This window comes from Macadamia integrifolia, chromosome 4, assembly GCF_013358625.1.
Source record: "Macadamia integrifolia cultivar HAES 741 chromosome 4, SCU_Mint_v3, whole genome shotgun sequence".
NCBI lineage: Eukaryota > Viridiplantae > Streptophyta > Magnoliopsida > Proteales > Proteaceae > Macadamia > Macadamia integrifolia.
In genome coordinates, this window is record NC_056560.1 from 32,987,436 (window position 1) to 33,002,809 (window position 15,374).

At 37.5% G+C, this 15,374-nt stretch overlaps 2 protein-coding genes across 3 annotated transcripts; both read right to left on the reverse strand.

Annotated features, from left to right (window-relative positions):
- Positions 1 to 274: 274 nt before the first annotated feature.
- Positions 275 to 1,487, reverse strand: LOC122077293 (Werner Syndrome-like exonuclease). Of its 2 annotated transcripts, none has more exons than XM_042643189.1 (2): positions 1,397 to 1,487; positions 275 to 1,173 (listed from the first exon to the last, which is right to left on the reverse strand). In XM_042643189.1, the coding sequence occupies exon 2, from the start codon at positions 1,122 to 1,124 to the stop codon at positions 621 to 623; it is 504 nt and encodes a 167-aa protein (XP_042499123.1). In that variant the 5' UTR covers positions 1,125 to 1,173; positions 1,397 to 1,487; the 3' UTR covers positions 275 to 620. The 2 variants fall into 2 exon arrangements, with proteins under 2 accessions (XP_042499123.1, XP_042499124.1); XM_042643190.1 differs by having other exon boundaries at positions 275 to 1,227; positions 1,397 to 1,476.
- Positions 1,488 to 10,824: 9,337 nt separating this feature from the next.
- On the reverse strand, positions 10,825 to 12,122 carry LOC122076410 (Werner Syndrome-like exonuclease; the record flags this gene model as incomplete). The annotated part of the gene is made up of 1 exon (XM_042641709.1): positions 10,825 to 12,122. A coding segment is annotated over exon 1 (741 nt), but the record flags the coding sequence as incomplete, so codon positions are not given.
- Between the last annotated feature and the right edge of the window lie 3,252 nt (positions 12,123 to 15,374).

Sequence of the window (15,374 nt, forward strand, 5' to 3'; positions counted from 1 at the left end):
ATAATGGAGCATCTAAATGACACCTCTATATATTGTTGTCTGTATATAGTCTTTTTCTTTTTGACAATAAAAATCCTGTTTTGTTGGAGATGTAAGTAATTAAACATCCCTTGCATGTGTTGTAGGGCTCCCAAGAGGTCAAGATGGCTATTGGACTTTCCAAAATGAGTAATAGTTTGAATACATGCAATGTAGGTATGATGCAGTATTCTTATGGAGAGAGAGAGAGAGAGAGAGAGAGAGAGAGAGAGAGAGAGAGAGAGAGAGAGAGAGATTATATCAATCCTGCAATGGATCATATATAAAACTAGAGAACTATAGAAACCCATTACACACCTACAAACTCCAAAGCAAGAAAACCTTTCAAAAGAAGCTCTTACTGTACTGATGACTCAAACAACCAATATATTTCACACCTACAAATCCCAAAACCAGACCTTTCAAAAGCAAAGCATGAAGCTCTTAGTGTACTGATGACTCAAACAGCCCATAACAACTCCATTAGACCTTCTTTCCAAATAAGGAAATATCAGCCATCACATTTCCATGAGTAACTTATGACCAATTCTATAAGAGGCATAAGCATCAATACAACCATATTCAATTTGCTCCTTAGTAAGTTACCTGTTTTCCCAATTACTCATTGTAACATTCCTAGGCTTAGCCATATAAAGACCCACCACTTCACTGGCAAGATCTTTCAATGATGGCCGCCGGAATCGGCCAGGCCAATGTCTCTTCGCCAGAGCCCTCAAGTCAGCAGTGCTATTGCAGGTCAATCCATACTCATTCCTAAGCTTTGCAGCATCATCTGCAACCTCCACACCCACAAAAGTGAAAGTAGGATCATTAAGAAAATCTTTGATTGACTGGGGAATGTAGTCCATGTAGAATAGCTGGAGTATTAGACACTTATCATTGATACAGAGCTGTAAGGTAGCAGTTGTGTTGCTCATGTATCTAATCGGGTGTGGCCTCCATTCGCAGTCCAACCCAACGATGACTCGCCGATCTCCATTGTCTCTGGAGCGGATGTCACTCACCCAATCTTCTGCAACAGAAGCCTTGTCAGTGACTGTGGTCTCTATGATATTGCCAGCAAAGAGCACTCTTTGTGTTGTCATGACTCTTCTTCAGTGAATAGTTTAGTATCAAAGCAGATGGGACTCTTACCTATTTATCATAACAACAGGAGCCAAGTCACTTGTACAAGTCTTTCTATGTTCTCTAGTAAGAAAAATGAAAATTGCTTAATTCAAATGTAACATATTTTGTCTAGTAATCAGAGAAACCAACCAGCTGGAATTAACAAACTAATAAGAAATTAAAACTTAGAATAACAGGGTAGGGGGAATTGAATGAAAAAAATAAATACATGCTTATGCTCTCTTCCTACCTTCCAACTCTTTAAGAAATGGCTTCCTAAGCAAAAGGAGAAGATAGATAAATGAGTCCCATAGCTCTCTCTCTCTCTCTCTCTCTCCCCCCCCCCCCCCCCCCTTCTCCTTTCTTATAGCAAATGCTTTTGTGCTTTTTTTTATTTCCTTTCTTAGTCATATCAAATGCTTTTGTGCTTTTTCTGCTTTCTTTTCTTAATTATCCCAAATGTTTTTATGAATTTTTTTTCCCCCTCATCTCTCTCTTAGGAACTTTGAATCTAATTCTTCCTTGCAAAGACTGAAGTCTACTTTTTTCTCTCTCCTCTTTAACTTTTTATTTTGGGGGTGGATTTCTACGTAATTTTTTTTTTCTTCTATAAGTGCTGATACATTAAAAGGATAAAAAAGTTCTTATCTAGAGAAGTTACCAAGTTAAGGGACTCTAATCCTGCATTCTTAAAAGCCAAAACATGCGTTGGAAAGATAAGATCCCATGGAATGTAACAAACCACATAACCTTCCAGTTCACAGAAGGAATTTAATGCCTCGAACAAAGTAAAAAATATTTCAAGGCCATCCATCATAATCAACCATTGTGAGTAAATTAGGTTCTACATTCGGAGCTGCCTGTAGTGCTGTTAATACTCTATGAAACTCAGCTTCTAATGCTGATTAACATGTTCAGATAAGCAGCATTAGAATTTTCTACCACTGTTTTCCATCTTGCCTTCTTATTTACCATATCAAAGCTTCCATCGGTTACAATTACGGTAGAACAATGTGTCCACCCCCCCCCCCCCCCCCCCCATTTTTAATATAATATAAATTTATTCAAAAAAAAAAAAAAAAGAACTAGGGAAGGGAAAGCCCCTAGAAGAGCCAAGAACAAGGACCAATCTCCCCTCAATGGATAGGCCCAAAAGGGGGGAGAAACCAATGGAAAAAGAGAAAAAAAGCGATGATCCCAGGCTCAACCTGAAAGGAGGTGAATAAGGATTTTTAAAAATTTCCCAAATTTTTCAATACACTATACAGCACTCCCCTTGGCTAACCCAACAATAATGCCACTCAACCTAGCACAAAATCACTCCCCAACACTACTGATACTCATAGGCACTCACCATACTGGTACTACTCTAGAATCTTGATGTTTACAACAACAACAATTGATGGCACTGTCTTGGCATAGATTGTATTATTGACTGGCATGCTAGCAAACATCGTTGGTTAGGGCAATCCCAATTTTACCAACTACAATTTGTTTGCATTCCCACCTTCAACCAAGATTGGTCAGGCCAACCAGGAGTGCAGACCCACTCTGCAAAAATATAAGCATAGCACTTCTATCTAAAATAAAATACAACCAACCAAAACACAGGGTTTTACGTGATTCAACAATGTGCCTACTCCACAAAGTGGTAACCACATGGGCTTTCGTATTTTTTTTTTTTCAATACACTCCTCTTAGTTCGGTTTTTTAATAATACAAAATCGGGGCTATAACCCACCACTCGCAACTGCAATTATGGATCCTTAGATAGTACTAGCCATTTTAACAAATTCCTTATGAGCCCACACTCACAAGTCCCCTATAAGATTTTTTTTTTTTTTTTTTTTTGGTGAACCTTATAAGAAATTTCAATTACCTATTTATAATAGCAACAGGAGCCTTTCTCACTTGTAAAAAGGTTTGGGGAAGGGTTAACTTCAGTACTTGAGAAACTAAAACGCCATAAGCTAAAATTAGACTTTCTATGTTCTCTAGGTAAATGGTATATATCACTGAGAAAGCTTTGGGAAGGTTCAACTTCACTTGAAAACTAAAACACCCAAGGCGAAGTCTTTTCTGTGTTCTATCTAGGTACTTGGCATTTGATCCAGATCCATCCATTCAAACTTCGGGAAATGTGTTCTTAATAAGCGTTGGTTTATCACTAGCTAACGTTGTTCTTCCTTTTGATGATAGAGGATGGAGGTGAGTGAAACTCTTTCAAGGACAGATCTACTCGGTGATATTCTTAGTACGTTGGCTTTTAGTGCAATTATTCATCACAACTTATGGGAAAGAAGTTTAAAAAGTTGAACTATTGTACCTCATTGCGTATAATTGAGAAAATCTAATACGACATCACATTTGATATTAGGAACAAAATCTTTTACACTATTGTAGGTCCAAACTCAAGTAGAAATAGACATCTTGCCCTGTCTTGAGATCTCCCTCTTAATTCTCCTCCTTGTTTTGTTGTAGCATCTTTGAAATCTGTAACTTCTCTTTATACTTTTTGTTGTTACCCCATCTTTCGTGGATGTATTGCCCCCTTGGTTTTGGCTATATCTTCCCATTTTGATGTTGTTTTTGTTTAATCGTTTAAATTATGGGCTGCCCCCTCCGTTGGCCTATTAGACTTTTTTATTGTTTTTAAAATTATATTATCTATTCACAAAAAATGCCCCTCCATTCAAAGATATATCATTCATGTACATGTAAGGTTGTGTACGTGTATTCCAATATCTTTAGGTATACAAAGCTATGTATATGTCTTACCAAAAAATAAAAAGAGCTATGTATCGGTAAATAATTAATTGAAGCCTTAATTGAATATCATTAACTATTTTCTTTACAAGTCATAACAGAGCGTCTAAATGACACCTCTAATTTTTTTTTTTTTTATAAGAATAACATTTCTACTGGTGTATTTAGAACTTAATACCTTCATTTTACTATTTTTCTTATTCCCAAAAATATTTAATACAGTTTTTCAGTTAGGGTAAATTTATCATTCCCTAAAATATTTAATGCAATTATCTACCAAAAAGAAGTATTTATTACAGTTTTTCCAATGTTGCATTTAATGTAGGGATAAACAAGGGATTTAAAAAAAAATACAACATTAAATAAGGGGTAAATTACATTTAAGATTCCCGATGTTTAAGAAAAAAACAGTTGTAGTACCTCAAGTTTCAAAAGTGAAGTGGTCCATCAAATTCTAGCTCTACCTCATCCTCACCCTCGGCCCTAGACCCCCTCCTTTGCATGAGATCGGATTAGGTTCATGTGCGAGAATTCTCGTACACTCTTGGTCCATGGATTTAGAATCCACTTTCTCTCTCTTCATTTAATAGATTTTAAATCCATAAATCAGGGATGTACAAGAACATTCTCATACATGAACATGATCTGCTCTCCCTTTGCACAACCAGCCCTGCACCCTCTCTTCTTCCTTCCCCACTGCGCCTCTCCTTGCCTCATAGTGATGTGGAAGTCAAATGCTAGGAGTTTCTCCTACCGGACCAAATTAAATACCCTAGAAACTTATATATTGCTGTGGTGGAGTATCCATCCCATTTGATCCCCTAGCTGTTGAGGATGGTGGTTGCCCCTAGAGTGCCTTCATGGCTGAGTAGTAAGTTTTCTGTTTTGGGCTTTCTGGGGTCAATCTGATAGGAGTTGAAGCCCTCTTTTGTCCTCCTTTGGCCTATCCTTGCGAGGCTTGTAGGGTTTCCTCAATTCTTATGTGTTTAGTCTTTTTCTTTTCGGCAATAAAACAACTGATTTATTATTTTTTCTAATACTCCACTGCTTTTAGACTTTTACATCTCTATCTCCCCTGCTCTTTTTAAATACCTAGACTACCCCTCCTTTTCATTTGTAACCTACTAAACTTTTTCAAATTGATTAATTAAAAAATTGAATGGTCCAAATTGATTGGGAATAAAAATCAATACTTTACATGGGTCCCATTCCTCCACTAGAGGGTGGTCATTTCCCATAAATTTAAATCTCTTTTCACTGTGGAAGGATCAAGTGGTCCATATCGGTATTGATTGATAATGATAGAGATCCAATACTTTATCAAATTTTTTTTTTTTATAATTTTTTTAATCTCTAAAACCATGTGTGGTAATCCTAACGAAGAATGTAACATTAGATTCAATACTAATCCGAATTAGTATCAAATGAGACCGATACCAATCCAATACCGATAAAAAAATAGATTATTAAACTCGTGATGATGGATGAAACAAAAAAATAATAATAATAACAAATAAACAATAACCTAGATGATGGATGAGACAAAAAAAAAAAAAAATTTCCTTTAAGTGACTCAATACTAATGCATTTAGAAAAAAAGAAAAAAAAAATATAAAATAGAAAAATAATGATACGGAAGCCAAGGAGGAGTTTGAGTTTCAGCCAACAAAGCAATATTTAAACCAATTAATAATAAAAGGACAAAGCCAATTTTCTTAGATTAGTAAAAACATGTTTTGAACCAAAAAAATTTGAAAAAACTACAGTAAGTTACAAGTGAAAATGAGGAATAATCTGGATATTTAAAAAGGGGGAGGTGGAGAAAGAGATGTAAAACCCCAAAAGCAGGGGAATATCATAAATAAATAAATAATAAAAAAAAGAAGATAGGACAGTTTTCATAAATATTGGCCAAATGCAGGGAGTGATAGTAAATTTCCCTAAAAAAAAATCCTGTTTAATTTGTTGGAGATCTAGGTAATTAAACATCCGTTTCATAGGCTGTAGGGCTCCGAAGAGGTCAAGATGGCTACTGGATTTGCCAAAATGAGTTACAGTAAAAATCCATGCAATGTATGGAACAGTGTTGACTTATGAGGAGCAGGCCACATATGGTAATTTTCTGGAAATATCTTGTAACCAATACTCTACAATTGGTTACCATTAAGTGATTAACATGGTGGTAGCCTGGTAGGGATGAAAATTGGGCTGGGCCATCATGTGGTTTGATCATCTAGGTCTGACATTGGTCACAAAATGATATGCCCTTGAAGGGAGAGAGAGAGAGAGAGAGAGAGAGAGAGAGAGAGAGAGATTATATCAATCCTGCAATATCATAAATAAAACTACAGAACTATAGAAACCCATTTCACACCTACAAATCCCAAACCAAGAAAACTTTTCAAAAGCAAAGCATGAAGCTCCTAGTGTTCCGATGACTCAAACAACCCATAACAACTCCATTAGACCTTCTTTCCAAATAAGAAAACATTAGCTATCACATTTCCATGAGTAACTTATGACCAATTCTATAAGAGGCATAAGCATCAATACAACCATATTCAATTTGCTCCTTAGAAAGTTCCCTATTTTCCCAATTACTCATTGTAACATTCCTAGGCTTAGCCATATAAAGACCCACCACTTCACTGGCAAGATCCTTCATTCCCGGCTGCCGCAATCGGCCAAGCCAACGGCTCTTCCCCAAAGCCCGTATGTCAGCAGTGCTGCAGTGCTACTGACCTAACAACAGAAGCCTAGTCACTTGTACAAGTCTTTCTATGTTCTCTAGGAACTGCAATTGAAAACTAAAACGCCCTGGTTGAGGGGTCTTTCTGTGTTCTCTAGGTACATGGTATATGAAGAGGTTTAAATTCAGGGGTGCCAATGGTGCAGATATCATCCAGATCCATTCTCATATTAAATGCAACTAAGCTATGCGGATTGAAGACCCGACCCATTTGATCAAATATTCAAGTTCAAGTATTGATCGGGTTGAATAGTAATCCAATGTGCATACCCATTTCCAAACATTCTATACCCGCATTGGAGAATTTTTAAGCCTTAATTTTTTTTGGCTTAAACATGAAAAATCGTTTTTGTTGTTTCTGTAGAAACGTTATCAAACGGTGCCTAAGTTTAAATCCAAAATAGGAATAGTTTAATTATGATACCCTGAAAATTTTTAAATCATTTCTGAAGCAATAAAGATCAAATTAGTTTGGTTGGTTTTTCATTTATTTATTTTGCTAAAGGATTATTTGGATTAAAAAGAGAAAAATAATAGAAATACTAACAAAAACTAGAGAGCATAGCGCCACCTACAGTAGAAGAGGGAGCTCACTGGCAAGAAAAAAGAATCATATAACACCTAGAAACAACACTCCCCCCACCCCCCACACACCACCCCCCCCAAAAAAAAAAAGAAAAAGAAAAAAAAGGAGTTTCCATAATCAATGAAATCATTGTTTATTTTTACTTTTGGTAAAAATTGTCTATTTTTCTTTGGATCATATTACCAGTAAATATCAATCTCCATGTATCATGATCAGATCAGTAAATTAAAAGCTTCGTTATTTCAAGGGAAAAAAATACATGGTGCTCTACGCTTCCTTATGCAGCAAGAGAAACCAGTGGCTATTCATCGATTTCCTGAGAAGATAGAAAGTAATTCACTTTTCAATTCTAAAAAGCATAAACTTCGGCTGTGTTTGGTTTGTATTCTTGGAATGCATTCTGCACAGAGAACACATTCTGAGATGTCAAAATGGTTGTTTGTTTCACAATCAAATTCAGGTATGGGCCCAAGAACGAGGCCCGTTTTGGAATCCAAGTTTTTACCCATTCTGCGTTCTCATTTTTGCATCGACTCTTGTGTTCTATCGTGCTCTCATGGGTCTTTGTGTAGCAGAAAAAAAGGCCATCGACCCATCATCACCTTCTTCCCCTCTTTTCTTCTCCTCTAGTGATGATAGCAGTTTACCTTTCTTTAGCAAATTTAGCCTAGAAAAGTGCCATGGCTCTTTCGTGAGGATCTGTGGGAAGTAATGGATTCTTTTCCATGTCTCATCGATGTACTGGAGAACGACAAGTGATTCAGCTATGGATTTCCCATCATGAACAAGCAGTACATGGTACCCTCTTATAAACAGGGTTAAGTTGCATAAGCAACTCACTCTTGTTTCTCAGATCTTGTTCTAAGAATTCGTATCCACTCCCTATATGTTTGCTATAGTTTTGACTATTCTAATGCCCACGAGTTGTTTGATGAAATGTTGACAAGAAATATGAGCATTTTAAAATTAAGAATGCATTTGGCCAACAAATGTATCCAAACAATATTCTCATTCTTAGTTAAGAATGCACTTTAAAGTATGAGAATGGAAATGTGCATTCTCAGAATAAGCATGCATACCAAACACAACCTTCATCTCCCTAACTAATTATACGTTATGGATAATGTTCTAAGGAGAATCAGTCTCTCATTTGAGGCCGAGCTGGTTTCTTCAATCAAAGGTCACTACAACAGAAAAACAAAGGCTTACTAGTCAGTAACTACCTTGATAGCAATAGGGGCGAGTGCTCGAGGAGCGTGAGTAGCAGGGAGGGCGACTAGTGACGAGGGCAAGCAACACAACAAGGCCAGACCAAACTCTAAAGAAGACTAAAGAGACTTGGACCTGTTGTAAATGGAGTATCAAAAGAGGCAGTGTTAGACTTATCTGTAACGAGATACAACTCAATTGATGAACAAATATTAAGTAGTGTCCTTGTGGATTGTAAGAATCCGGTATATAGGTTCAACACTTGATGTAAAAGCTTTTGTACACGTACACATGGTGAAGTCGTATTAGCTAGATACTCCCCTTAAGGTGTATAAGAGTCCCTATTTGTAACTCTGGGTTGACCTGCTCTTATACCTCCAAGATAAAATTATCCTATAGTAAAAAAGGTGCACTCCTAATTAAGTGTGATACATAGGGAGTCCGCATACTATTAATTCAATTATTAAATTGAAGAATAGATCTGAATAGAAGTAGTATACTTTCCAAATGATTAATTAGAACAATATAAGAGCAGAAGGACAAGAACTAGTAGACTCCTCTTACTTCCTTGGGCCACTCACATAGGAGTGTTTAATGCTCTTTTTTTTAGTGAAAGTTGAATGGTTCTCATTCAACCACAGTATGACCGGTCTATGCAGTTGTGGGGTCAGTATGGATCCGCGGGACTAGTAGGCCGAAGGCCTGAAAAAAAAAAAAAAAAAAAAAAGACAGTAGACTTAATAGAATAGAAACAAATTTAGAGCATGCGTTACCCATGAGACACTCTCTGTTTTCTAACATTTTACTTTGCAGAAACCAGGTATTTATAGGCCAGACTACCCATACAGATGTTTGTGTACATCTATAGGTACATGGATGTATGGGTGTGTATCCCTTATTTCATAAGGTATGTTTCATTCTTAAAGTATGTATACGAATGTATATGTGTACCTATTCGTAAGAGCATGTCTCTAGTATGGACATAAGTAAGGGTATGTATGTATCATATGCTTTGTACGTACATAGGATCAGAGTGTATGTTTTCAGTGTGTGCTTTACAAACCATTTTTTTTTTTTTTTTGATAAAAGAAAAAATGAAAATATATTAAGGGAAAAGGACAAAATAATTCTATAACATATAAGGGGTTCCTAATCATGGTTTTCCCAATCATTGCCTCCACGCAATGTGTTTTAAGTAAGAGAACTACTTTATTGTTAGTATTTGTACAAAAGATTGGGTCAACCAAAAAATCTGCAGTTTTCACAAATAGAAGGTGGACATAGTGGGGCTTGAGGCTGCACATGGTAGGGATGGTTGGAGCAGAGAAGGTACTGGCCTACGGGGGCTGGGGTTGCGATGATGGCAATGGTGGCTCAGGTCTGGGTGGGGTTGTAGGGAAGGTGGACATAGTGGGGGAAGTCAGGGATAAAATGGAAAAAAAGCATATCAGGGAGAATCACAGTTTTGAGTAGTTAAACCCAAACGCAATATTGTGTATTTTTTTTTTAACTCTAACAATAGTTGCATAGTTTTGTAAAAGAAAACCTGATTTTGTGTAATCTTGTAATTATTCCAACTCTTAATTAGTCATAATTAAATTGTTTATAACCAAGCATCCCATGCATCCCCTACACTAGGGGTGTCAACCAGTCAGGTCGGGACAGTCTCGGTCATGTATAATCGGGCCTGGCGTTGTGAAATCCTTGCACCGTGTTCGCCTGTTTACTTAAATAGCCTAAATTTGGGGGGGCATGGTCCGGTTTGTAATCGGGCCAATCGGTATCTGGCTTTAATCGGGCTACCTTAAACGGGCCTTAAACGGGTTATCTTAAACGGGCTATGGACCTATTTAATTCTAAACGGACTCTAAATGGGCTCTAAATGTGCCTACCCTAATATCTTTTTTTAAAATGATTAAACTATTGGCTTTAAAACTACTAGAGGATAACATTCACAATTCCGGAACTAAGGGAATCATGTCTTTAAAATGTAATTTAAGTTGCAAGAATTACACTCTTTTTAACAGTTGAATGTCCCATTTAGAATATGGATATTTTAGTCCTATATATTCTTTGCTCATATTTTGTAGTATTAGTGGTAAAATACGTATTTAGGCATTTTTTAAGGGGGTCGGGTCGGTCGGGCTAAATGAGTTGGTTCTAGCGGGCTTCTTAAGTGAGTTGACTTGGTCGGGTGCCCGACGGGCTAGTGGCCTGCACCGTGAGCCCAGCCCGTTTATTAAACTGGCTGGTTCATGTCAGGCCTTAAGTGAGTCAGGCTCGGTTGGACCTACCGGTGCGGGCTTAGGATTGACACCCCTACCCTACACAACAAAATTATATTTTATGTTGAGAGAGAGAGAGAGAGAGAATCCTGCCATGTATCTGAAAATAAAACTATATACAGAAGAGTAACAAAGCATGAAGCCTCAAGCAGTCGAGCCCTCAACATACTGAGGACTAAATAACTAATAAAAATGACAAAAAGTAGTTTCATTAATGGCCACAAAGAAAAACCATTAGCCATGAGCATCTTTTCACCAATTCTATAAGAGGCATAAGCATCAATGCAAGCATATTCAATTTGTTCCTGAGAAAGTTCCCTGTCTTCCCAATTACTCTGCCAAGTTAGAGCTTCAGGCTTTTCCATAGAAAGGGCCACCACTTCTTTGGCAGGAACCTTCAATCCAGGCTGGAGTGGGTGAGACCAACGACCGGCCCATTTCTCTCTTGCCAATTCCCTCAAGTCAGTAGTGCTACTGCAGTTGAGTCCATAGCCATTCCTAAGTTTTTCAACATCCTCATCAATATCCACACCCACGAAGGTGAAAGTAGGATCATTAAGGAAATCCTTCGAGGACTGGGGAATGTAGTCCATGTAGAATAGTTGGAGTATGATACACTTGTTATTGACACAAAGCTGCAAGGTAGCAGGTTTGTTGTTCATTTCTTTACTCTTGTTTGCCTTCCATTCGCAGTCCAAGCCAACGATGCGGTCTCCATTGTACCATGAGCTGATGTTACTCACCCAATCTTTGACAACAGAAGCCTTATCAGTGACTGTGGTCTCTATGCTGTTGCCCCCAAAGCGCACCCTTTGTCTTGTCATAGTTCTTGCTTGCTGAATGATAATTGAAGTAGGAGATAAGAGGAGATAGAGTGAATCTACCTATTTAATTATCATAACAACAGAAGCCTTGTCAGTGACTGGTCTCTATGATCTTGCCCACAAAGGAAGAAGACCCTTTGTGTTGTCATGGCTGCTAGCTGCTCTTGTTGCATGAATAGTATAGTAGCAAAATTAATATGGGTTTTCAAGAAGAGTTTGAGATATATTTGCTCTATATTGTCACAGCAAAAGATTTTAAAGAAGAGTTTGTTGGGGATGCCTTAAAACACACATTTGGTTAATTGGGGCAGATATCACATATATATGGACATATCAGCTTCATATCTAACCCCTTTACAGCCTTACTAAACAGAGAATAGAACAGAAAAATAGATATTGAGAGTAGACCTTTACAATCTGAAAAATGATGATTGTTTAATTCAAATGTAACATCTTTTTGTATAGTAATCAGAGAAACCAAGCAGCTGGAATTAACAAACAAATAAGAAATTAAAACTTAGAATAACAGGGCAGGGGGAATTGAATGAAAAAAAAAAAAAAAACCCCCCCCCCCCCCCCGGTCTCCTTTCTTACATCAAAAGCTTTCGTGCTTTTTTTGATTCCTTTCTTAATTATATCAAATGCTTTTGTGCTTTTTTCTGCTTTTCTTTCTTAATTATATCAAATGCTTTTGTGCTTTTTTCTTTTCTTTCTTAATTATCCCAAATGCTTTTATGCTTTTTTTCTTTTTCCCTCATCTCTCTCTTACGAACTTTGAATCTAGTTCTTCCTTACAAAGACTGAATTCTACTTTTTCCTCTCTCCCATCCATCATAATCAACCATTGTGAGTAAATTAGCTGATTCTAAGCTATCGGTAGCAATGAGATTGTCTTTAGGATCTACATTCCGAGCCGCCTGTAGTGCTGTTAATACTCTATGAAACTCAGCTTCTAAAGCTGATTAACAAGTTCAGATAAAGCAACATTAGAATTTGTTATGTTTGCCTCGACTTCTTGACCCGTTTTGAAGAATGACCCACTTCGACATATTTTGGTGGTGACCCGAATAAGAAGTTTTATGAGATCTGTGATGGAAGCACAACGATTGGGCCAATAGGACTAAGCTTGGAGCCCGACATTGATCTCATATAGGGGTGCGAGTACGTAGCTTGTGGTACAGTTGACCCGATTGACCACAACCCGATGGATTGACCTGCGACTTGAAGTAGCATATAATGTACTATCATCTTGTTGAGCAGGTCATTAAAAAAAAAAGAACTAGGGAAGGGAAAGCCCCTAGAAGGGCCAAAGAACAAGGACCAACATCTCCTCAATGGACAGGCCCAAGAGGTGGGGGGGAATCCAATGGAAAAAGAGAAGAAAGTGATGATCCCAGGCTAACATTGAGATCGGGTGAATCAGAGTCTCCAAAATTTTCCCAAATTTTACAATACACTACTTAACATTCCCCTTGGCTAACCCAACAATGATAGCACTCACACCTAGCACAAACTCAGTCCTCAGTACTATTGATACTCACAGGTCTCACTATAATGATACTATTGGTCACAACTGGCACATCCAAGAATTCCTCTGTAATCTTAGTGTTCACAACCACAACTATTGGCACTATCTTGGCACATATTGTATTGTTGACTGGCACGCTGGCAAACATCGTTGGCTATGGCAGTGTCAATTTGACCAACTACAGTTCTTATGCATTCCCACTTTCAACCAAGATTAGTCAGGCCTACCAAGAGTACACACCCACTTTACAAAAACATAAGCATAGATCTTCTATTCGAAATAAAATACAACCAACCAAAAATAGGGGTTTCACGTTGCAATGTGCCTACTCCACGAAGCAGTACCCACACATGGTTTCGTATTTTTCCCAATACACTCTTCTTAGTTTGATCTTTTATAATTCAGGGGCTACAACCCACATCATTCACAGTTGCAACTGTGGATCCCTAGATAGTACTAGGAATTTTGACAAATACATTATGAGCACGCACTCACAAGTCCCTTATAAGAAATTTCAAATGATAAATTCAAAACCCCAAAACAATTATAATCTATGGCGGCATACAATTCTAATTAACTTGCAATAGTCTGGAACCAATGGAGCTTGAAAAATTTTACCTAAGTGAGCAAACCCACCATCAATACCAATTCTCCACAAAGAAATGGGTTTCTTCAACATTAAGATACTGCACACAACTTCTTCACACAAGCACCAGCTGCTTCACTCTCAACTTTCTTCCCTTCCTTGGCAAGAAGCTCTTCTAATCTTCAATATACTTCACAAACCCACTTTGGCATTCAATATAGCTTCAATAGAGCCAAAGAAACAAGTTGAAATGATTCATTGCAATCTCCAGTAGCCCTAATGCATTGACTTAACTCACTTTAAAAATCTGGGCTGAGTATGTGGATGCATCTCTCACTTTGAAAACATGAAATACTTCACTCTTAGAAGTAAGCAAATATAACCATGTTGTCCGGGATTTATCCTCAATAAATGTGACAAGTATTTAAACCCGTCACAAGAAACCACTGGAGCCCTCTCCCATACATCTGAATGAACTAAACCAAACAACTTATTAGAAATGGTAAAACTATGGGGAAAAGGCAATCTACTTTGCTTTGAATAATGACATATGTAACAGTTAATGGAATTAAGGGAAAGGGAAGAATTCAAGGAATGTAAAACACAGTATGATGGATGATCCAATCTCCAATGCCATAGTCTTATCATGGTTTTATTATTTTTCCTTGCCACAAGAGTTGTTCCAGGAAATTCAAGAATGTATAACCCGTTTTGACAACGACCTTCACCAATCTTCTTCTTTGATATTCTGTCCTGAAAGATCACCTCATGGGAAGAAAAAATTACCGCATAGTTCAAGTCTTTGGTTAATTTTCTCATAGATAAAAGATTAGAAGATAGTCCAGGCACAAGCAGGCCATCAGAAGGTGTAGAGAATACATTAATCTTTCCCAAGCCTTGAACTGGAACTTGGATTCTATTGGCCATAGTAATGGAAGAGTAGCCATGGTTATTACTTATATGAGATAGAGCATGTGAGGTACAACACATATGATGTGTGGCCCCTGAATCAACTATAAAGAAATCTTTAGATAATGCATTGAAGGCAAGAACATTACCAGAGTTTGAAGAGGTAGTATCAACATGTGCTATGGTTGATTCATTATTTGTCTTTAAAAAGTCTATAATCACAGAGCCAACTGTCCAAGGAATTCTGGTGACATAGCATGAGACGCCATATTGGCTTTAACTCCCCCTTTGGCTTCAAGATTTTTTTCTTTATTGGGACGTATGTGAGGATTAAGGACCCAAGATTTTTTTCTTTATTAGGACGTATGTGAGGATTAAGGACCCAACATTGATCCTTTGTATGACCATCTCAAGCACAGTGCTCATAATGGTCGGGATCCTCCCTTCTTACCACCACGCCCTCCTTTATTGCCTTGAGAGAATCTAAGGTTTGTAGAATTTTCAGAAAAATCAGCTCCAGTTTTAGGACTGGAGTTCATAACTCGGCGTCGTGTTTCTTTATGCTGAATGACAGAACATACAGATGTGAATGAAGGTAGAGTGCTACTAATCAGATTTTTCCTTTTTAAGTCTTCGTATTCAGATCCAAGAATGGCCAAAAGTTTAAAAATATGATCTTGTTCCTCTGGTTTAGTGTCCACATCAATAGTAGCAGCAAGCGGACGATATTGCCTCAACTCATCCCACTTGCGTTTGAGATTACCAAGATGGTCAGTAAAAGATTGT

Coding starts and splice junctions, on each gene's coding strand:
- LOC122077293 (XM_042643189.1), bottom strand. CDS start 1,124: ATGACAACACAAAGAGTGCTCTTTGCTGGCAATATCATAGAGACCACA.